The sequence below is a fragment of the Vanacampus margaritifer genome, chromosome 15 (assembly GCF_051991255.1).
Source record: "Vanacampus margaritifer isolate UIUO_Vmar chromosome 15, RoL_Vmar_1.0, whole genome shotgun sequence".
NCBI classification, from domain to species: Eukaryota; Metazoa; Chordata; class Actinopteri; order Syngnathiformes; family Syngnathidae; genus Vanacampus; species Vanacampus margaritifer.
Window position 1 is genome coordinate 21,418,178 of NC_135446.1, and position 23,638 is coordinate 21,441,815.

Sequence of the window (23,638 nt, forward strand, 5' to 3'; positions counted from 1 at the left end):
AAGCTTCCAAAAGCGCAGCACTAATTTCACGCTCGGGAGTCGCAAGGCGCACAAAATGAGGCTTTGAGGAGCTGCCGGTTTGTTTTTTAACATTGGAATGAGCTCGTCGAGCAGCGCCGTGTACGATTTGTCCCCAAAAAACCTTCAGGGATGCTCTTATTTAGGGCTTGGCAATAATACCAAGACGAGTACTCAACTCTTGTATCGACACCGATACCAAGTCCTTTACTACTGCTGCTTTTGATACAGAAAATGTCACCCAAAAAGAAATGACTGATCATTTTAAAGTATTTTCCCTTAACATTGCATGAAATCAACGGCAATTTTCTATTCGGCCAACACTGGTATCGGTCACCGTCGTGAGTATCGATACCTTGAATAAGTGCCTGCTACTGATACCTGGTATCAGTGCTCGCCCACTCTTACTATTAATCCAATTCAATTTGCCGTTGCTATTGATTAGAATGCAACTTTGCAAAAGCTAAAGCTGCCGTTTAGAAAAAGTGGAGGACATTTGAGCTTGAAAATTCATGACAAATAAACCTTCACTGTTTTGATCTTCGGCAACATCATCGTTAACAAGAGGTCATAAACCATCAAAGGCTTGATGGGTTCCGCTTACAGATCAACGGATGTTAGCTTTCTCTCAGGAGTAGAAGCTAGCTAGCGCTTTAGCGAGCACTTTAGCTAGCACTTTAGCTAGCACTTTAGCTAGCTGTTACTGCCGACCAACAGGTAAATAAAATTTTTTAAAAAATTGTATTATTTTTAAATGATTGTCTTATTTTGATCATTGGCATAATCATGTCCAATATCACAATATCATGTTTCTACGCTGCTGATGACTTCTTCTAGCATATTCAAATCGGTGCGCTAAAAGGATTGCGTGCATGTTATGGGGCAAACGTTCCATGGATTTTTATATATATATATATATATATATATTGCATAAAACAAATGAGACAACAATGAAACAAAACAAAAAATACATTTGAATGACATTTGAACCGTTTTATTTGCGATCCCGCCATTTCTAGAAATAATAGAAGCTATTATGTCTCCGCGACTTCCTTTCAGTGCAACACGACCAACGCAACACTTTGCGTGTTTTCCGTCAAAGCGTGAAATTCTAAGCGGTTAAAAGGAAATCCTTGATGTTAATTTTGTGTGAAGTGCGTGCAGTAAACATACATGAGTCCGCCGAGGATTTCTGATCAAATATTTATGCAGGACTCCAAATGCAATATTAATATTACCTTCACGCGGGCCCCTGAATATCAGCCGCATGCTAATGAGGCAAGTAGAAAAGTTCTTGTGTTGCTGAGTTTAGGGAAGTTTTTGGAGACGCGCGTGCGTGCGTGTTGGCGTCGCGAGTCGCATATCTGGCGATCTTGAGGTTTCCGCGACGCCTCGTCAACTTCAAAGGGCCGCCAACGAGCCTCTGCGCGGATTCACGTCAACACCTGCGCGGGCCACCGTGTGTGCGCGAGCGCACATAAATGAACGCACGTTAACGGCGCTCTTGAAATATTTGCGTGTGGTCTTGATGCCTACAAAGCAGCTCGTGTTCGGAGTCCACATCGATTCCATTTCACTTCAGCGGGAATCCAAGAGTCATGAATTCCTTGCATTCTAAATGCTTATAACGAGAGAGCAACATGACACAAATTTGTTGCTTGGGTCGTATTTTATTGGCCCGCGGGAGTCAAATTGTCAAAAATGCGCCGATTGTTTGACGGCCGCTGCGGTTCCGCGTCGCGGACGCTTTCGCTAAGTGGATGCTGATGGAGCCAAAGAGCTTCGGTCGCCGGCGAGAGAGCCGAGCCGAGTTGCCGCCTAATAATGCGCCGGGCGTGCGATCTGCAAGCCGCCGGCAAAACAAGTGATTAGCCGGATTAAAAAAAAATCTAAAAATCAAGATGAAACCAAAGCGAACATCGCCCGACTGAAAAATCAACTCCACATGCACAACAACCTCGCATACGTGCGGTAAATGTTGCATGAAGGGGGGTGAGGGGGGGTCGGGGGGGGGGGCATGCTAGGCGCTTCCTGGACATCCTCCAATAGGAACATTCCTGCCTGTTTATGACCCGTTACACACACACACACACACACACGGGCCTTGAAAAGATATTCCAACATATAATGAAAGCATGCGTACATGCGCGGGAAAGTGCTGCAGGTCAGAGTCAGCATTTTGGAACTTTTGGAAGTTGAAGCGTTCAGCAACAGGCGGGAGGAATCAGAAAGGTGATATTCATGATTCTGAGTCAGAAAAAAAGAAGGTGAAATGGCCAAATGGTGAGTTGGCTTCCCGTCACCAAACGTCTTCCTGGCAAGTGAGAAATCTTTTTTTTTTTCTTTTTTTTTTTTTTACCATCCGCTAGGAAGTTACGATAACATTTGCACTGTACGCGTCATTCTGGAAACAATTCCCAAACGGCGCCGCAACACACAAAACCTCGAGTCGACGGCCACCTCCGACTTTTTGTGTTTCTTATCCTTCATCCCGAGCCGCGATTCGGTGTAAGCTGTTAAACCTTCCTGGCATTAGAGCCAAGCTGTCTGCAAGCGTGTGTGTGTGTGCGTGTGTGTGTGTGTGCGTGTGTGTGTGTGAGAAAAGGTATTAAAGGTCTCGATGGAGACAAGCCGGTGTGATAGCCGATAGGCTTGTGACAGAGTCGCAATGGCTTGCAAGCAGCTTAGGGGGGGCGGGGGGGGGGGGGGGGGGGTCAAACCCTTTCTCCATCTATCAGGCTTCCATGATGAATCTCTCCATTTTTTTTTTTTACCTTCTCAACTTCTCCCTAAAGTTTTTATTTATTATTATTATTAGTTATTTTGCCATCAATTCCTGCTCATTGCGTGAAATTCCAAATGGAGGGATTTTAGTTGCAAAAAAAAAAAAACGTTTTTTTTATCAGTTGAATTTGTGCAGGTTAAAATTACATGTCAACACTTTCAAAGCGTTCGGGCTGATATTTTTTATGATCTCTTATCGACGGGAGTTGATGCGTGAGGAGGTAGAAATGTTTTCAGGAAACGAAGCCGACCTTTTCCGTCGGATTTCATGGACTTTAAAGTCAACTACTCGAAAACCACTTTGCCGTTTTCACGAACTTGACGTTTTACCGTTTTCTCTTGAGCGCGTATTTTTGGCTTTTGATGACCGGATCGGTCGCGATCGGATACGTGCAAATTTCCCGTTTATAGGAAAGAAAAAAGAAATCTGGTTTGTGTCGCATTTGCCTGCAATGTGAACCTAGCCGTAGAATGTCCAAGGTTTGAGATTATTGGAAGGGCCTCTTAATTGCTTTACAAACAAACGGGTTAAAAAGAACCTTGCAGATAATAAGCACACACAAACCAGTCAGCATCCAGCCAACTCTACAATCTGACACCCACGTCACTCACCAGGCCAGGCCCCCCACCCTTTAAAATCATGAACACTCAAAGTCATAGCTATTATAATAAAAGATCATTGACAGAATACTTGATTCCAAAAAGGTTGTTTTGGATGTAGAATCCAAATTCGTCATTCGTTTTTCTCTTTATGCTCCCGCTTTGTTTTTTTTGTAATTTGACATTTAAAAAATAAAAGTATAATTCAATAATAACATAATACCAGATTTTTTATTTGGTCAAAACAAAGCTGAAAAATGCCAGTATTCATTTAACTCAAGAATGCTTGCCCACTTAAATATGCCTTAAGCGACAACCAGTAAAAATATAAACTTACCTTTAGCCGGTCCTTAAAAGCTTCTGATAAACATTTAGCTGTTCCAAAGCTACTGGCTGCGAGGAAGTGAGTCACAAAAAAAACTACAAATCAACTTGCGGCAAAGTGAACTGAAATCTAATCTTAAAAGTGGTCAAATAGATCAAGTGTGAATCCTTTGACACTTCGGGTAAAATTCATCTTGGAACCGAGCTGAAAAGTTAGCAGGATGCGCTATTGCCTTTTAAGATGTGTGGCTTTAACAGAAAAACTGGAGCGTATGAGGCAAAATGAATGCAAATGTCATTCTGGCTTCTTTTTTTTTTTCTTTTTAGAGTGTCGTCGTCCCTAACTGAGTGTGCGTTTTGTGCACGCAGGCAGATGAAGGACCAGTCCAAGAAGGTGGCCAACCTGAAGCACAAGGAGCAACTGGAGAAGAGCAAGAACGCTCAGCTGATGGAGGAGGCCAAGAAAAAGGAGGACAACATGAACGAGAGCTCCCAGCAGATCAAGGTTCGAAAGGGGGCGGGGGGAGGGGAGAGACAAAGTTGAAGGGGGGAGAAAAAGTTTGGTTCCCCGCCACTCTACCTCGAATATATTGGCGCTATCACAACAATGGCGACGTGTCAAAATGTGACAGCGAGCCGCCCTGGGCAATGTCAAGCCGGCAACGCACTCGCGCACACGCACACGCACGCATGCAGCTCGGGGAGTGCGCACGAGCGGGTATCCGGAGACGATGATTGACACGGAACCGGGTGACACGAAACTCGGCTGCGTTTTCGCGGCCAATAATGCGGGTTTTAAATGGAGGCTGCATCTTTAAGTCATTGATACAGTAATTTCATAATGATTCATAAAATTGAGTTAAAATTAAAAAGATGTCGTGTACTGTAAAAAATTAGCGTGATATTGATTTGTGTTTTTTTTTTTTTTTTTGCCTCTAGATGGCATCATTGCATTTGTAAGACATTGGTGACGGCTCAGTGCATTTTTCTTTTCATATTAACATGAAGTAACTTGTCAATAAAAAATTTAAAATTGCAAAATACAACACGTGCTAACCCCAGTAAAGGCTTTCCAAGTAAGGGGCGGCCATTAATCAAGTGTAAAAAAAAAAAAAAGAATAATTTGTGGCGTTAAAATATTTTTTAATCAACTCAAAACTAGCGCACTAATTTTGACACCCCTGAAATAAATGAATAAATAAAAATCCGTAGCTTTTGTGTTGTTCCGACGCATCAAACACAGACAAGTGTTTTTTTGGGCTGACATCTTGAAACGCAGCCGAGCCGCGCGCGACTATGCAGCCAATAATGCAGGTTTTAAATGGAGGTTGCATCTTTAAGTCATTGATACAGTAATTTCATAATAATTCATAAAATTGAGTTTTATTATTATTATTATAAAATTTAAAATTAAAAAGATGTCGTGTACTGTAAAAAATTAGCGTGATATTGATTTGTGTTGGTCTTTTTTTTTTTTTTTGCCACTAGATGGCATCATTGCATTTGTAAGACATTGGTGACGGCTCAGTGCATTTTTCTTTTCCTATTAAGAGCTATCTCATCTTTAACATGAAGTAACATGTCAATAAAATGTTTAAAATTGCAAAATACAACACGTGCTAACCCCAGTACAGGCTTTCCAAGTAATCCATTAATCAAGTGTAAAAAAAAAAGAATAATTTGTGGCGTTAAAATATTTTTTAATCAACTTTACTAGCGCACTAATTTTGACACCCCTGAAATAAATAAATAAATAAAAATCCGTAGCTTTTGTGTTGTCCCGACGCGTCAAACACAGACAAGTGTTTTTTTGGCTGACATCTTGAAACGCGCGACGATGCGGCCAATAATGCGGGTTTTCAACGGAGCTTCCTGCGCAGCCGCAGCATCTCCGCGTTCAAGTCCAGATTTGGATTCGCTTCCCTTCAACTCTTCACTTTTTTTTTCCTTCCAAGAATCGTTAGCAACCGCCCCGATAAGACGCCGACGACAGCTTTGACTTGTTGTGACTCGGCAAATAACCGTCACCGACGCGCGCGTTTCATTCCGGAGCTTTCTTTGACCAGGAGTCGGGCGGCGAGCGGAACCCGAGTAGAATTCGGACCGAAAATTGGATTCAGCACAATAAGCGGGGTTTCATTGAATTCGACCCCCGTGTCGGTCTGCATACTTAAGACCCCGAGTCAGGTTGCATCTGGACTCTGAAGATGTCCGACTTAAACGTTGTATCATCAATTTTTAACTTAAAAAAAAAAAACCTTGAGGGGCAATTGTGAATTCCAGCGTCTCCTCAGGGGGAGGAATTGATCAGTTGAATCCGATTAAGCGGAAGCTGATGTATCGTCATGAAAGGTTTTGCCCGTCAGTGCACGTGAGAAGCCATCGTGTTTTGCGGGGCACTTTCGGCTCTAGCAAGGTGATTTTAAAGTCATCATTGTTGACTTTTCTGGATGTGAAAAAGTGCCCTGAAGGTTTGGGAGGCGCTTTGGGCACTCATTTAACTCTTTGACTGCCAGACGTTTTTAGAAACGGGACGTCCCCAGTGCCAGCCGATTTTAAGCATTTTGACTGATCTTTCAAGGTCCACAGAAAATGTTGTGTTTGGACTATGGAAACACACATACTACCAAATGAAAGATTGGACTCTCATCTTTCATCAGAAAAAAAAAAGTTTTTCTACCTTATTCCGTTCTTCAGTAATCAACAACAGAAAATGGTTAGTTTCACCTCTGTTTTGAAACAAACGTCTTTTAACGTCTTTGGCACTCCTCCATAGGATTTTACTAAACGTTATTTAACGTTTTTGGCAGTCAAAGAGTTAACATATTTTGCTTTTATGACTCCAATGGCGCAGTTAAAAAAATGTCAACTTACAAATGCATCTGCCAAAGTAAAGTCCGATCACTCCACTGGCACGGCGTGCGCCATTTTTCATGTTGTGCACGTGTGTGTGTGCGCGTCAGGACTCCATGCGCTACAAGGAGGAGCGCATCGAGGAGCTGGAGGAGGCGCTGAGGGAAAGCGTCCAGATCACCACCGAGCGGGAGCTGGTGCTCGCCCAGGAGGAGCACGCACGCACGCACGCCGACAAGCAGGTGCTCGCCGTCTCCGCGTCACACCTTCGCGAACGGGGAACATCAAATCACTGAGGCGGGTCGGCCGGTGAGCGTCTCGTCGGCGGGAAATTTTCAGCGCCAAGATTTTTTTTTTCAAACGAAAATAGAAGCCATTCATTGAGACGAGAACTAAAATGGAGCGACAATTTCGTCGATGACTAAAACGAAAATGAAAAAGTGACGAAAATTCGCACAATCTGATCAGAAAGAATGAAATTGATACTCAGAAACTCTTGTATTTAATGTTTACATAAATGATTCAGCTGTAAGAATAATATCAAGCAATTATGCAAAAAAAAAATTGTGAAAACGAAGTTATAATGCATCATTATCAGTTCAACATGTTTCTTTGAAACTGAGCTAAACGAGGCTGACGATTAGTCGACTGAAATTGCTCTTTAGTTTCATCAACTAAAATTAGATTCAAACTCAAATACAATCAGATGACTAAATTATGACTAAAAATGTATATTCATTTAAGTCAAAAGACAATAATGTAAAACTAAATTAAAATTTCTTGTCAAAAATTAACAGTCAGGCGCTTAAAATGTTTATTTTTGAATTTAATCGTATGACTTCAATAGTTAACTCACGATTCATCGCAAATTTTATATCTGTTCTGAACGTACGAGAAAAAGTTTTCAAACTCTTGTTAACATAAAAGTGGGGAAAAAAGGAATAAACTAATAGAAATATGGCTGCATATTTTAGCCATTGATACAGTAATTTCATAAAATTGAGTTAAAATTAAAAAGCTGTCGTGTACTGTAAAAAATTTGCATGATATTGATTTGTGTTGGTCTTTTTTTTTGCCACTAGATGGCATAATTGCATGTGTAAGACATTGGTGACGGCTCAGTGCATTTTTCTTTTCATATTAACATGAAGTAACTTGTCAATAAAAATTTTAAAATTGCAAAATACAACACGTGCTAACCCCAGTACAGGCTTTCCAAGTAAGGGGCGGCCATTAATGGCGCGTAAAAAAAAGTTGTGGCGTTAAAATAATTTTAAATGAACTAAAAATGAACGCACTCATTTTGACACCCCTAAAATAAATAAAAATCCGTAGCTTTTGTGTTTTTCCGACGCGTCAAACACAGACGAGTGTTTTTTTTGGCTGACATCTTGAAACGGGTTCGAGCCAAAGGCGGCTAATGGCAGCCGCACACGCGCCCCGCGCGCCAACTGAGCTCATTCAGGTGCGGCCGCGTGTTTGCCCGGTTGCTCCTCGTTTGGTAAACATCCCTATTTCAAGAACAACTTGCGTTTTGTCCGCCCGGCGACACACAAACCGCTTTGTGCCAACCCGGTCGGGCTCCTCCGCGTTATCCGTGTTTTTCTCCGTCGGGGAGGCGCAAAAGCTCCTCATGTTGCTCGAGGATGTGTTGCGGCGTAAGCGCGGAGTCGTGGGACTTTGCTCATCACCGCGCGGGTGACATAACAAGACCTTGGAGACGTCGAACGTTCCTCAAAAGGCTGGTCGGCTTTCGACAAGTGCTGGGAAGAAATCGGAAAACCCAGCGTGGGCCGTGAGGACGAACGCTGCCCTGAGAAAACACGGCGCCGTGTGTAGCTGTTGGCAAAAGCCGGCGCACTCCATTGTTATTGCTGCCTGTAAATGTTGGCCGTCCCGTAAGACCGACATCGCCGCAAACACACAAGCTTGCTTTTGCGTCGGCTGCGTTTCGCTGACACGCTCGGTCACGCTAAATGAGGATTATTTGGACAATCGTATTCCGCGGCGGCCCCGCGTCCAAACTCGCGCTTAAAGCCGCTAATGATAGCGCCCGTGCTTGTTGCTTTTTGACACACGTAAGCCTCATCAAGTGGACATTTAAGGCCTCTTGCTCAAGAGCCAGAATGCGAATGTTGGGAAACGTCAAGCCGCGAATGCCGTCGACTCGCTTGACTTCAAACTGCCTGTCAGTCATTTTTTTAGCTGGTCGTGACTCGTGACCAGATTTTCCGCTGCTACGACTTTAGCCGCAGAGTTGCTCACATGCCGACATTGATTGTTAGCACTGCGGATGCTAACGAGAGGGCACATCTATGAAGGAAAAGCATGTTTATTTATTCACAAAATAAGGAATGTTCCATTTTTTTCACAACGGTATCGGTACGAGTACTCGTTATCGATGTATCCAAATATAGTATTTTCCTTAAAATTGCATGACGGCAATTTTCTATTTTTGTCATCTCTAATTTCTAGTTCCTGATTGTAAAACTGATACTGATATCGTCCTCTGTCGGGCATCAGCGCAATACGATACCTGGTATCGGTACTCGCGCATCCCTAGTGTTAATAAAACCGTATTAATTAGGATGTCCCAATAACATCTTCATAGTGCAATATCGGCTGATACCGAGTCGATCCGGTACCTCGGCACTCAAGGTTTCAGGAAGTCCAGTTATTTTTATAGCCCTTCATCACAAAAATGTCTCAAAGGGCTTCACATGCCCACAGTTGACAAATATTAGCGACATCGCCTGATCTAAGGAGAAAAGTTTTTTTTTTTTGTTTTTTTTTTAAACATCAGGTGCAAAATAAGAAACCTTGACAAGGGACCTCATTTTTTTTATTTGCGGGACAAAGGCGCCACCCAATACAGAGATTTCTGATCACGTGATTGGATTGGGACTGATTTTTTATTTTTTTTTCAAGGCCGCTACTGATTATGACTAGTCAAGGAGGCCGATATATTTTAAGCCGATATTCATTTGCAGTAAAAGAGAAAATATTAGGCGTCAAAATAAAAAATATATATTCGAATTTTAAACCTCTAAAGAATCGACAGCTTTGTTTTATTATAATTATAACCAAAAAATTGCAGGGAGCTTTCAGGGTCATCAGCATGTGTTGAGCTAAATTCAAAAATTAAGCAAGTAAATAGTTCCCTCAAGTTTGACATTTTTTGACATAATTTCTCAATTTTTTTTTAGTTTTTAATAAAAAGCGTAGGTAGTTCCCAGTGTCTGCGTCATCTTTTATTAATTGGAAATTGAAATAAATCCATATATGAAAAGTTCCCTGTTGCGAATGAAGCTCATTTGAGTTTTTCGTCAGGTTTCATGAAAGGTTTCAAAAGATCTTCGCAGGGAGTGAAAAGTGGTCCGAATATGTTCGAAATGTCTTTGCGACAAGTAAAACCTGCCTGTGAACATCTTACAAATCCTGACGAAAAGCCTGAATACGCTCCGTTCGCAAGCATTCGAGATGCCAGCTGTAACGACCTTCACATTTGTCAAAAGGCCAAATATCGGCACCGATAATCATCCTGCTTGATGATAGGTCCATCCCTAACATGTTCCCGCAGTAAGCACAGTCCTTACTTACGTGACCTTTTGTTTGGTGCATCCGCTCTGAATCCGGTTAAACAGAATTTGAACCAAAAAGTGGATGGGGGGAAAAAACGTGTTCATCTTCGAGAGTCTTGAGTTTGTTTCCATTTATGATGTATTGCCCATGACACTTTCAAAAAAACAAAAACAAAAACTCTTTAATTAGTGTAGCAGACGCCGTTGAGGCAGGACGCGGTGCCGACGAGCATCCTGGACTTTGAAGGCCTCCACGAAGAAGCAGAAATGTCAAGTGCAAATGTCAACGGCGGCCAAACGCTGACGTCGCCCAACATCAACAGCAATTGGGCCATTCTGGACAGACCTGCAATGTTCCAAAACGGCGTTCAACCTACACGGCACACATGATTTCCTTCCAACACATATAATAAACACGGCGGGAAAAGTGTGAAGGACTCTTTAAAAAAAAAAAAAAGCATCGCATTCAAAGGCGGCCAGATGGACTCCGCTTCCAATTCTTTGCATAGACGTGAGGAAAATACATGTTTTTATGTTCCTCTCTTTTTCTTTTTTCTTTTTATGACCGTGTCACCGCAATTAAGCTTTGGCATAATGATTTATAAAAAGAAGAAGAAAAAAGGTTCTCTTCCTAAATGTATTTTTAACAAGCACCATCGATAAATTAATCCGATTTATGATCCATAAATGCAGGGAGTGCTGAAATGACGTCGCACGTCGTTTCAATTTTACGGCGTCCCTGCCTCGTCCATAGCGGCTTCTTTTTCATTCATTTCCCACATTAATCACGCCATTTTAAAGTCCTTTAAAGTTATGTCGTTACCTTAGCAACGGACGTCCATCGGGACACGTCACATTTCCGTGTTTACAGCGCCACTTTGCCGTGCGTCAGCAAAGAATGTCCGTGCAGAAACGCGAAATATTGCTTCCAACTTTTCCGGGTCGCGCAAATATGTTTTTTTTTCTTCATTTTATTACTGTACAACGTATTTTCAAGTAAATATTAACTTTAATGTCAAGATTCGTGTTACACCGCCAGCGTAGGAACGGAACTCTGCCGTAACTCGAGGACGTATTAGACCGAAACAGGCTTCCGGTTCCAGCCATATATTGTCAAGTGGCGTGTGTGTGTGTGCGCGCGCGCGCGTGTGTCAGGGAGCTGACCGCTCAAGCGGTTGACCGCAGCAAAACATACGAGACATTTTGAGCAAGACGTTAGTCATTAATGGTCAAGCGGAGAAAGGTGTGTGTGCGTGTGGCTTTGCGGCGAGCGCGTGACACGCCCCATCTGTCACATTTTTCGACAGCGTCCTCCTTTTTTTCCCGGCTAGGATTCATCCTTCCATCCGCGGAGCTCCCCCCCCCCCCCCCCAGAACCCCCCCTTACGCTCGGAATTCAAAATGGAGCTCGTGTTTCCGACTGCTCGTTAGCACAATTCACATCTGCTGTTGCTCTCCTTTTGTCCACATCGCTCGTGTCCTTGATGGCATCCGTCAAGGGCGACAGATTTCAAAATTGCAAGAGATTTGACTTGATTTCCAATGTCAATTCTGAAATAATGTCCTCATGAAGTTCATGGCGAGGCCTTGGCGGAGGTCATTCAAGCTCATCTTGCATTCTCACTACTTTTTTGCCGTATTCAATGACTTCACTTAAGCATTTCTATTTTCTCTCTCCTCCTTCCTTTCTTGTTATTGTTTGAACTTCCTTGCTCTCATGTCTTCCTTCCTTTTCCTCCACTTCTTCCGTCCGTCCGTCCGTCCACGTTTGCCGCCGTCTTTTCTCTCTGTGCACGCAGCTGGCTCATGTCGAGCTCGGCTCGACTGGCTTTAGGTGGTCAAAGGTAATAACAACGTGACGTCGCTTGTTCTTTCCAGTTTTTGAAGAAAAACAGGCATGACATTCTCTTTGGTTTCCAGTTTTCCACTGTGGAACAGGAAATAGGAGAATGGCAAACCATAATATTTCCTTGGGCCAGTGGTTCTTAACCCGGGTTCGATCGAACCCCGGGGGTTCGGTGAGTCAGTCTCGGGGGGTTTGGCGGAGGTCAAGACACATCCGACTCAAATGATTCGTGATGATACTTGGCCATCGTTGGCTGCAGGGAATTTGGTGCACTCAGTAGTCGACTTTCCTTATTTTTGTAATCCCTTCATAATAACTGTCATGCAAAAAAAAAAAAAGTGCAATATAAATTCACATATATAACATATGGCGTTCCACAGGGTTCACTTCTGAGGCCTGTGCTGTTTTCATTGTGTCTGCTGCCATTGTTTAAATGCTCTCTAAATATAGAGTTGAGTTGAGTGATGGGAGTCGGCGTTTGCGTTGCCAAGTTGAGCAAAACTAAAGAAACACTCCCTTAACTCTTTTGCTCCCAAAAACCTATAAATAAGTTTTATTTTAAATATTACTATGCTCCCTAAGATTTATTTTTTGCTACAGCGTACAGAAGGCTTTGATGCAGCCTCGGAACTGAAGAGAATGCTTGAAGCGATGGTAGCAATTACAAAAACGGCCTGCAAGTGGCAGCAGAGTATAAGAGATCAACCAGGAAACTGAAACAGATAGAAATATCCTTTTTTTTTTTTTTCCTGATGAAAGAAAAGATGCTAATCTTTCTTTTGGTAGGTTCCATGTTTTTATAGCAATAGAACACAATATTCTGTAGGCTTTGCAAAATCAATCCAAATCCAGTCAAACAGCTGGGAGCGAAGGGGGGTTGCTTCAGTCAAAATGGCTGCCAGTGAATGAGTTAAGTTGCGTGGAGATGCAAGAACACGCCGCTTTCGGAATTCAAGGTGAAGAGAGCGAGATTGGATGAGAAGTCGATTCTCCGCGTAATGTTGTTCAACCAAAGTATTGAAATGTAAAAAAAAAAACATTTTATTTCTCAATATAGAAGCGTTCGGTGAATGCATAGGAAACATTAGAGGCGTTCAGAACCTCCAACAAGCTTAAGAACCACTGACTTGGGTCCTTTCAATCCTTTGCATGTCAAAATCGTTCCTGAATCGGTCCCATCGTGTTCCGCAGCTGCAGAGATTCCATAAACGACATCCCAAAATAATGTAGCGAGCGTTCCTGTGGGAAAACCGTGTGTGCGTGTGTGTGTGTGCGTGTGTGTCAGGTGGAGGACCTGCTGGTTGCCATGGAAAAGGTGAAGCAGGAGCTGGAGGTGATGAAAGCCAAGCTGTCGTCCACTCAGCTGTCGCTTGCCGAGAAGGAAGGTCACCTGACCGCCCTGCGGGCCGAGCGGCGCAAGCACCTGGAGGAGGTCCTGGAGATGAAGTAAGAATTTGAATTTTCTCAAACGCAAGCGCAGCTTCTGGCAATTTGCGCCTCCATCGTTCTTGGCGATCCTCGCGCGGCGCCTCGTCGCTTCCCCATCTTGACCTTGAAGTCGGCCATTCGTGCAATAACCGCGTTTGGAGCTCTTCGTGCGATGCATCGCATGCGCACACGCCAGACGTGCACCCGGGCTGCCTTGGAACGCAACATTCATGGAAGCGGAGTCCGGCGCTTTGATGTACTTCCGCCGCCGAGGGTTTACGTGGACTGCAACAATTCTTTGCGCTTGAAGCGGAAGCCACAGAGACTTTCCCTCGACCACACGCGCCGCCTGTTTAAACACGCTGTGGGATTGATTCTTACCGTGGCCATTATGGGAAAAATAGGAGCTGAGCCGCAGGTGTTGGCTTGAAGTGTGCATGCACGGCACCGAACTTAGAAACATTAGCAAACACTTTTAACTCTTTGACTGCCAGACGTTTTCAGAAACGGGACGTCGCCAGTGCCAGCCGATTTAAGCATTTTGACTGATCTTTCAAGGTCCACAGAAAATGTTGTGTTTGGACTATGGAAACACACATACTACCAAATGAAAGATTGGACTCTCATCTTTCATCAGGAAAAAAAAGTTTGTTTCTACCTTATTCCGTTTTTCAGTAATCAACAATAGAAAATGGTTAGTTTCACCTCTGTTTTGAAACAAACGTCTTTTAACGTCTTTGGCACTCCTCCATAGGATTTTACTAAACGTTATTTAACGTTTTTGGCAGTCAAAGAGTTAAAGGTGAACAAAACAAACAAGTGTCATCATCACGCGTGGGCTCCGCCTCTTTATTCCCACCAGACATTTAAAAACAAACCTGCCCTTTAATGGCGTCTCTAATGCGCATTTCGAGGCTACGGCGAACCTGCTAAAATGCTAATAAAACACATTCAATATTAACAGAGAATAGAATTACATGTTTGTTAAAGTAAGTGGTAGTAACGTGACGGAAACGATAATAACGAAACAATCGAAAGCTTTTACAGTACAGGTGCGAATAAATAAAAGAATGGAAATGACATTAAAAATTGTTAATGTGTTTTTAATTGGGGTTCGGAGCGCTCCAAAATACTATCAACTAGGGCTGGCTTTAAAAAATCGAAGAATCAGAATCAAATAGATTTTCCTTTTTGAGCGTGATATGGATTCATTAAAACATGAATCCATTATTTTCCGCAAAATTTCATTTGGAATTGGTGTGTTTTAGAATTGATATCTGGTTGAGTTCAAGTCAATCGTATTGAATCGGAAAAATTCAATCTGAACTCTTATGAATGGAAATGGAATCGACACCTAACCCTAATATAAACATACAGTAATTACGTAAAGTAAAATGTAAAGAATTCAGTTCAATGGACATTGTGCTGCTCCTTCTGGTGCGTGTGCCGTGGCCACTTGGGGGCAGTATAACACAATCATGGATAACTATGGGAACATGGTAATATTGGTCTTTCTTTACAGAGGATAAAGAATATGTTCGCTTGAGTACTGTTATATTATCGATCTGTATGTGATGCTTCACTGCAGTTTTTTTTTTTCTTCTTAACTCTTTGACTGCCAGACGTTTTCAGAAAAGGGATGCCGTGGGTGCCAGCCGATTTTAAGCATTTTGACTGATCTTTCAAGGTCCATAGAAAATTATGTGTTTGGACTATGGAAACACACATACTACCAAATGAAAGATTGGACTCTCATCTTCCATCAGAAAAAAAAGTTTGTTTCTACCTTATTCCGTTTTTCAGTAATCAACAATAGAAAATGGTTAGTTTCACCTCTGTTTGGAAACAAACGTCTTTTAACGTCTTTGGCACTCTTCCATAGGATTTTACTAAACGTTATTTAACGTTTTTGGCAGTCAAAGAGTTAAAAGTGACTCACTCTTCACCTCTTCTTCAGCGGTCTTCCGTTGACTTGGACGATGCCAACGTTGGTCTGTGTGCGTGTTAACGCGCGTGAAAATGTGTGTGCGCGCACAGGTGGCCGTAACTCTTTGAGGTTTGATGTCTGTTTTGTTGCCCGATTTATCACCGGCGTAAAGTTTAATGTTTCTGTAAGACATGAAATATGAAACCCCGGCGCTTTCAGCGGCTTCTCGGACAGCCTTAAAATATATTAGAGCGCGCGCGCGCACACGCACGCACGCACGCACGCAATGCGTCCGTGACATTGCGTCTCACTTTTCTCCCAAACTGTACTCGTCCAAGAAGTGATCAGCGCGCGAAGGGATCCGAGTTGTAGCGTTGCTATCGGGGGTGGGGGGGGGGAGCGCGGGGAAAGTCAAATGGACGAAAATGAGCTTTCAAGTGTTTCTTGGCAGTGTGAAAAGGAGCAAAAGTAAAGAGCAGAAAGACAGCCGTCCAAGCATAACTTAGTCGGGCCAACAAAAGCGTGCGCTCCAAATGATCTTACCCCCCCCACGGCCGTCTCCGCCGTTCTTTCTCTTCATCCATCACACCTCATATATATATATTTTTATTTCTATCTATTCAACACATAAGCACTTCGTGATGTTTCGCGCGTGCGATGAGGTTTTACGGCATTCTAATTTATAGCTCGTTGTTTTCCTCATTAAAGGAAGGCGCGCCCGGCGTTTTTACGAGCGCTAATATCAGAAATGGTTTGCCGAGGCGTAAAAGCAGCCAGACCTCAATTTGTGTTTGTTTGCAAGGCTGTTGTGGAGATTGCAACGTTCCAAAAAAAAAGATTGTTGATCGCCACGAAGAGCGTTCAACAAATGGAACAACAAATCAAATGTCATCATTCCGTTGTTTAAAGACTTTTTTTTTTTTCTAATGACACAACAACAATGTTGGATTAAAACAAATCTCCGCCATCATGCTCATGATTTTTGGGCAATAAAGTGCTTGTAATTTACATGCGGTGGCAGAATTATGTTAGCCCGATAGCTTAGCTATGTCATAACGAAAACAAGGAAAAACTATTTTAGGGTAGTACACGGATTAGTTATTTTTTTATTAAGTTAAAAATGAATTGAATTGAACCTAATGTTGGCAATGCCGATACTACCACTACAATACTACAGCGTCTGGTAAAAAATAAAAAATAAAAAAAAGTAGTACAGCATTATTAGAAGTAGTGGTAACTCACGAGTCGCTTACATTTTCTAAAAAAGGCAAAAAGGGCTTGTTGCGACATGGCCCTGGTTGATCTCTTGTACTCTGCTGCCACCCTCTGGGCGATTTTGCAATAACTACCTCTTCAGGTCATAAGCTGCTTCAAAGCCTTCTGTATGCTTTAGCTTTAAAAAAAAAAAAAAACAACAACAACACATAAACCAAAAACGCATAAATACGTTTTTGGGACCACGGCAATATTTAACTCTTTGACTGCCAGACGTTTTCAGAAAAGGGATGCCGTGGGTGCCAGCCGATTTAAGCATTTTGACTGATCTTTCAAGGTCCACAGAAAATTATGTGTTTGGACTATGGAAACACACATACTACCAAATGAAAGATTGGACTCTCATCTTTCATCAGAAAAAAAAGTTTGTTTCTACCTTATTCCCGTTTTTCAGTAATCAACAATAGAAAATGGTTAGTTTCGCCTCTGTTTTGAAACAAACGTCTTTTAACGTCTTTGGCACTCCTCCATAGGATTTTACTAAACGTTATTTAACGTTTTTGGCAGTCAAAGAGTTAAAATAATTGTATACGTTTTTGGGAGCAAATGAGTTAACAATTTAAAACTTGTGTAATCACTGTTATTGATCATTTTGAATGACTGAAGTATTATATACGAATATTGTTTGTGAGATTTGATTTTGGAGTATTTAGTATTGGAGGTATTCAATATTTAAGTATTAATCCACAGTTCTGCTACTCGACTTTGTAGATGTTTACCATTCTTAAATTGCCACCACCATTAGTAATAAAATTAATAATAATAATAATTATTATGTGAGACTATGATCGACCGATAAATTTGGCTTTAATTCCACCAAATATGAATATTTGACAAATTCTTCTGTCAACTTAAATCACAAGTGTTGAAGTTTTCCCGCTCGCTCTCCCTGGCGAACGTCGCTGCCTCAAGGCCGAAGCCGTAAACGTCATTTATCGGTCCTCCGACGCTCCCTTCGCCACTTCCTCTCCCCGCGCGCCGTCCTCCGTCCCGCCCCTCGTCCCGCCGTCAGTCGGTCCGCCCCCACGTGCTTCCCAGGCCTCGCTCCCGCCGTCCCATGCGTCCCTTGCCTGCGTATGTCGTTAGCGCCTGCCGGTATTTCCGAGGGCGCGCCGTCGCTATTGTCAGCGCGCGACCGCGTGTTTTTGCCATTCACGATATACAACCGGCGACCTCTCGTGTTGTGCCATTCTTTTATCACGTGATGCTATTTTTGTGTGCCGGCAGGCGGATTTATGCCGCGTAACGCGCACAATGCTAACATTGCGATGCTAACAATGTGGCTAAGCGTGTCGCCCATGTCAATACGGGCGGCGCATAAACAGACAAGACAGCGTGACTGCTCGGAAGACACGCTCACGCACGCACACACACGCATGTACATATGACGGCGGCGCCACAAGCGCTTTGATTCTTGGCGACAAGCGATGAGATTAGTGCGCCAAACGGCGGCTGCGCGTGTGCGTTTGTTGTGCGTAGCGCGCGCGGGCTTGTCGGGAGCTTAGCGCGACGAAAAAAAGAGGCCGCGCGGTTTGACACTCGGCCTTACAAGCTCAAAGCGGGCGGCGCCTTCCCCCTTTCTCGCGCTTCTACGCTTCGCTTGTCTTTCTTGTCTTCTTTTTTTTCATGATTTGTGTGTAAGGGACGGGGGAAAATCGAGCGGCGGAACCTCCGCCGAGACTTAAGGAGCCTAATTTGGATGCGTTATTCATTGGATTTAAGGAAAGTAGTAAAACATGACACATCGAGTTATCACATCAAAATTGACCAAAACAAACGTGCATGTGAAGCTCAGCTATAATATCTTTGACTTTGAGTGTGTGTTGCTTTAAATGGGCGGCTCTGATTGCCAGTCCGTCACAAGACAATAATTCAATCGGGTCTGATCAATATGATTTTTTTAAGGCTGATGCCAATTACAATATTTGCCGGAATCTGATCACTTTCATCAACCGATTAATTGAATCGATATTTACGGATAGGAAGGGGCGTGTACCAGCAATCATTTTGTCGCCGAAAAATTTCCATCCTATTTTTCGTGGCAAATTTTTGGGGGCCGTTTAAGAATTAAGAATTGGATATTGGGTGAAAAATTGCCCTAAATTTGATATTTTTGAGGGAAAATGCAATCTTGGGGTATTTAGGTCTTGCCTTAAAGGCGGGGTCTTAAGTTTTGAGCCTTTTTGTTTTTCCAAACAAACTCCTCCCACTCTTCTCGTCAACATTGCGTCTGGAGGGAGAAAGTGGTCTCGCACAAAATAACTTCTTCGTACTTACAACAATGCAAGACACTTTTTTGCATCGTTCACCCCAAACTCGATTGTTCCCTATTTTGTCCCTTTGTTGATATTTGTTGTCTTTATTTTGTTCCCACCCAAATGTGAGGCTTTGTTCCTGGCGTGTGCGTTTGCGTGCGCGTGTGGTCCCGTCAGATGTGCAAACTCCCGCCGACCCTGGCTAATGCGTTTTACACCTTTCCTATTAGTCACACGGTGTCTTGCGTGTGCGCGCTAAAGCGCGAGCGCGGCGGCGGCGAGAGGCAGACGGAAGAAAGGGAGAGGGGAGGGGCTGGAAAATGAGATGAAAATGGGGGGGGGGGGGGGGATGTGTCAAGATCAGATCCTCATTCTGTCATGCGGCAGTCCCACCTGCCCTCCTCTCTCGTCTCGCTCTCTCGTCTCGCTCGCTCGCTCTCTCTCTCTCTCTCCGCAACGCGCCGCCATCGTCTCTCCAAGCCGCTTCCCTGCTGCGCCGCTTCCCCGTCTCGCCGTCTCTCTCCCCCTTCAAGTCTCTTTGATTTGTTTTTCCCTCCAAATCCTCCAGGCACTTTATTCCCTTCCCTGTCAGCGTGCGTGTGCGTATGTACCGTACGTGTGTGTGTGCGTGCGCGCGCGCGCCTCCTCGGCGTCTTTTCTTTAAGCCCCCCGTGATGTAAAACAGCTCTTTAAGGTTAGCGTTTCCTTCTTGCACTCACACACTTTTAATTCCACTTGCTCACCTTTCCAATTGTCTCTAATGGTCGTCTATCGGTGGCCAGTATACGAACCCCCCCCCCTCCCCGACCCCCCCCCCCCTCCCCGACCCCCCCCCCCCTCTCCCATATTAATACATGGGTGATTCTCATGCACATCTTGAGCTTTTAATAAGCACATTAAAACGCATTCGCCGGGTAAATATGAGCCTGCGAGGCATTCTTAACGATAATTCCAGACGTCCCACGTATTTTTTTTTTTATATATATTTATTTTATTTTTATTTTATATGTAAAGCGATCCCCTCGGCCGTCTTTTAAAAACGGACCTCCAGTGGGAATGGAAAGGATTTTTTTAACACAGCTGCGGTAGGAGTTGATCAGCTTTCCCGATAACGGCATTAAGCGGTTCAAAAAGAGTGAGCGAGAGAAGCAGTAAATGTTTTCTTGAAGCCCCCCCCCTCGCAAAGACCCCCCCCAACTCACTGACTTTATTGACTGGCTTGGCTTTGATGTGGCACACATGGACAAACGGACAAATGCTTAACGAGACCGGCCGTGACGTGTCGTGTGGGTTTGTTCTTTCGGAGTGCAGCCCGTCCCGTTTGCTGGCTCTGCAGTGGACATAAAAAGTCTACACACCCCCCCCCCCGGTTCAAATGCCAGCTTTTTCTGATGTTAGTCATTGATACAATAATTTCATCCGCTGTCACGCTAAAGGATCATCGATGGTCCAAATTTAAAGTGCCATTAAACTGCGTTGATTCATGATTAATGCAGTAATTTTTTGGGGATTCATTTATCAACGCTTTAACTTTGACAGCACTAAAAAAAAATTTAAAAAAAATGTGCAAGTTACTTCATGTTAAAGATTAGGCAGCTCTTAATGTGAAAAGAAAAGTGCACTGAGCTGTCACCAATGTCTTCGAAATGCAGTTATGCCATCTCGTGGCAGAAAAATGACCTTATCACACTCGTTTTTTTACAGTACTCTTTTTAATTTAAACTCAATTTGATAAATTATCATGAAATGACTGTATTAATGATTAAAAGATGCAGCCATATTTTATTAGTTCAACATTTTTTTCCTCTTTTACGTTAACAAGATTATGAAAATGAAAACAATTTTTTATTGTACATTACATTTTATTGTACATTTAGAACAGAGATTAATCATGAGTTAACTATTGAAGCCATGTGATTAATTAGGATTTTTTTTTTTTTTAAATGAATCGCCTGACAGCCCGAATTTTAATCTTTTCAAAGGGCAAGTTAAAAACAGTTGAAATGACGGGATGCGGCTCTGATCAGAACGAACGCATCGTATTGAAATGGATGTTAACTCTTTGACTGCCAGACGTTTTCAGAAACGGGACGTCCCCAGTGCCAGCCGACTTTAAGCATTTTGACTGATCTTTCAAGGTCCATAGAAAATTATGTGTTTGGACTATGGAAACACACATACTACCAAATGAAAGATTGGACTCTCATCTTTCATCAGAAAAAAAAGTTTGTTTCTACCTTATTCCGTTCTTCAGTAATCAACAATAGAAAATGGTTAGTTTCACCTCTGTTTTGAAAAAAAAAACGTCTTTTAACGTCTTTGGCACTCTTCCATAGGATTTTACGAAACATTATTTAACGTTTTTGGCAGTCAAAGAGTTAAATGGGAGTCAGCACACCTGCAACCATTTCAAATGCTTCTGATTAAACCCCCAAAAAGTTTATCGTTTCGAAATTATTTATCGGATCTTACTTTTTTAAGTCACAAGAACCTGGCATTTGAACAGGGGTGTGTAGACTTTTTATATGCGCTGTATTTCCATTTAGAGGCATGAATGATGCCTGGAAGGAATTTCGGGATTCATTCGAATCCTTGCGCACAAAGAAGATGGCGGCTCAGGCGTGTGTATGGATTTGTTCTTTTCGGGCCAGCTGCGGGTTCCGCATCTCGTTGCCTTCGCTTCTTTCTCTTCTCTTCCTTTTTCCGCCCCAACTTCCATATTTCTCGCCCGCCGCTGACGCCACAACGCCGCGCTGACTTTGACTTTGACTAAAGTTGTGTTTTATGAGCCCGCGGTATGAAACGCACACACCTCGCCGGTCGCGCGCGTCACCTGTGACCTCGCCCGTGCTCTTGCAAAGTCATCAGGCTTCCCGTCAAAGCGAGCGACGCTCCTCCTGACGACCCCACCCGCTTTCAACCCCCCCCCCCCCACCAGCTGCTCTGACCTCAGCTTGCGTCGAGGTGGTCGCACCCTTCAGGAGCGCACATCTGCGCTGCGTTATCCGGCGCGGCGTTCTTCGCCGCCGCATCCCCGCCCCCGCCGCCGCCCTCAAGCTTGTTTTATTGAAGTGCGGGACTTTGGAGAGCGAAAGTGAAAATTCTGTTATTGTTTGGTGTCCTCGCGGGGCTGATCGGTTACAGCGACGGCGAAGTCTCAATAAAGCTCATTTTCAAGCAAAACAGGACGGCCGAGCCAACGTAACTTCCAGGGGAAAAAGCTCCATCTAAAAATACACACCAAAACTTGAGGTGCTCATTTTAATACGAGGACTTTATCAAATATGTCTTTTTGATGGGATTTAATTAAATGTATTTTTTTGTCGTTTGTTTCAAAAAGTGGTAAAAATGTTTGGATTTCCGTCAATCAACATTGATTATTGAGCCAGGTCATATATTTTTGATTTATATCAATCTCATAAACACAAATATTCCCCAAAAGTAAGTAGCGTATTTTATGCTCAGATAATGAGAATCTGGCCTCAATTGATGTTCTCAACATTTCATTGAAAATAAAGCTGCTGTTTAATTGTTCCGTCTGTCATTAAACATCACTTGGTTGAGATCGATGAACAATCGTACATAAAATGGGAATATTGTAAATAATCATTTTCACACCATTTAAACACCCTGTAACCGTGAATTCAGAAGTGTTTCTAAACATTTTTAAAGAGAATTGCTGAAAACTATTTAGTACTCAATATGTGAGATATGGCATTTATTTATGTATTTATTTACCATTTCACGTACCCCTCATTTGCATCAGCGGTTATCAGCAAACATTTAGCGAGCTAGCTATAAGGCCAAAACCCCAAAATGCTTGGCATAGTATGCTAGAGAGCATCGTCGTTTGCAGTAAGTGCGTGCATGTCATATGATAGAAGCCGAAAAGTGAGAGAAAAGAAGAAAAAAAATGTGTGGACGCGGGCTCCACACAGCCATGGCCTCTTTAGAGCGCCTCGTTGTCCCAGCATAAGATGCTCGACAAAGTGGGATCCATTTTGCAGGTCGCTGTAATGTTTTTGATTGACAGATTTCATCACATCCGGCAAACAACTTTTCACCTTTTGAAGTCCTTTTATATATTTGTGGATTTTTCTCTTCCCGGCGGTGTCAAATTTCAAAGACATTTATTTTCACTTAATGGGCCTTTTAAGGAAATTGGATCATTTTCCGTGGCACACTTTGGTTGCTAATCACTGGTTTATTAAACATACGATGAAACGGATCTTCTCATTCCACATCGGCGCTCATGCGGGACCGCCACGTGCGGACGCAAAGCGAAAAATTCCTTCAGGGGCTTTTTAGAGTGCAAACCGTCTTACAAGTGGTGCAGCGGGTGCAAGCGTGTCCTCCAAAACAACGGAGCGCCGCCTGATAGCGGCCGACGCAGAGAGCGAGACGGGATGATTGTGAACAGAACCTCGTGTTTGTCTTGCAGAGGCTGGACAACGTCAAGCGCGTGCACGCGCACGCATCCTCGCACGAATGCAAAGTAACCCAGCGGGGAGGCTCGCTATCAAAACGGCAGACGTCGAACGCTAACTTGATTGCACGCGCGCGCGGTTGCGGAGGACATCAGGCCGCGCACGCCGGGAGCCGCCGCGGCGCGTGCGCAAACGTTTGGGGATCGAACCGTCACCGTTGGCCGTCCCCGATACAGTGAGGGGCTTGAAGTGCTTTTAGGGAAGAGAAGGGCCTGCGCGTGCCTGCGTGCGTGCGTGCGCGCGCATGGGGGCGGAGGTCA

General features: G+C 43.4%; 1 protein-coding gene across 13 annotated transcripts in view; it reads left to right on the top strand.

Annotated features, from left to right (window-relative positions):
- Nucleotides 1-23,638, top strand: part of LOC144035039 (ELKS/Rab6-interacting/CAST family member 1-like) — an 88,197-nt gene that overhangs the window by 45,828 nt on the left and 18,731 nt on the right. For 6 of the 13 annotated variants that reach the window (XR_013288351.1, XM_077544353.1, XM_077544354.1 and 3 more), the window contains 4 exons: nucleotides 4,096-4,231; nucleotides 6,690-6,821; nucleotides 11,960-12,004; nucleotides 13,292-13,452. Coding sequence is in view for 9 of the 13 variants with exons in the window: in XM_077544353.1 (XP_077400479.1) it covers nucleotides 4,096-4,231; nucleotides 6,690-6,821; nucleotides 11,960-12,004; nucleotides 13,292-13,452 (474 nt within the window). In the remaining 4 variants the exon portion in view is untranslated. Of the gene's footprint in view, nucleotides 1-4,053; nucleotides 4,232-6,689; nucleotides 6,822-11,959; nucleotides 12,005-13,291; nucleotides 13,453-23,638 lie in introns of all 13 variants that reach the window. The other 7 variants (XR_013288352.1, XR_013288353.1, XR_013288354.1 and 4 more) reach the window with 2 other exon arrangements.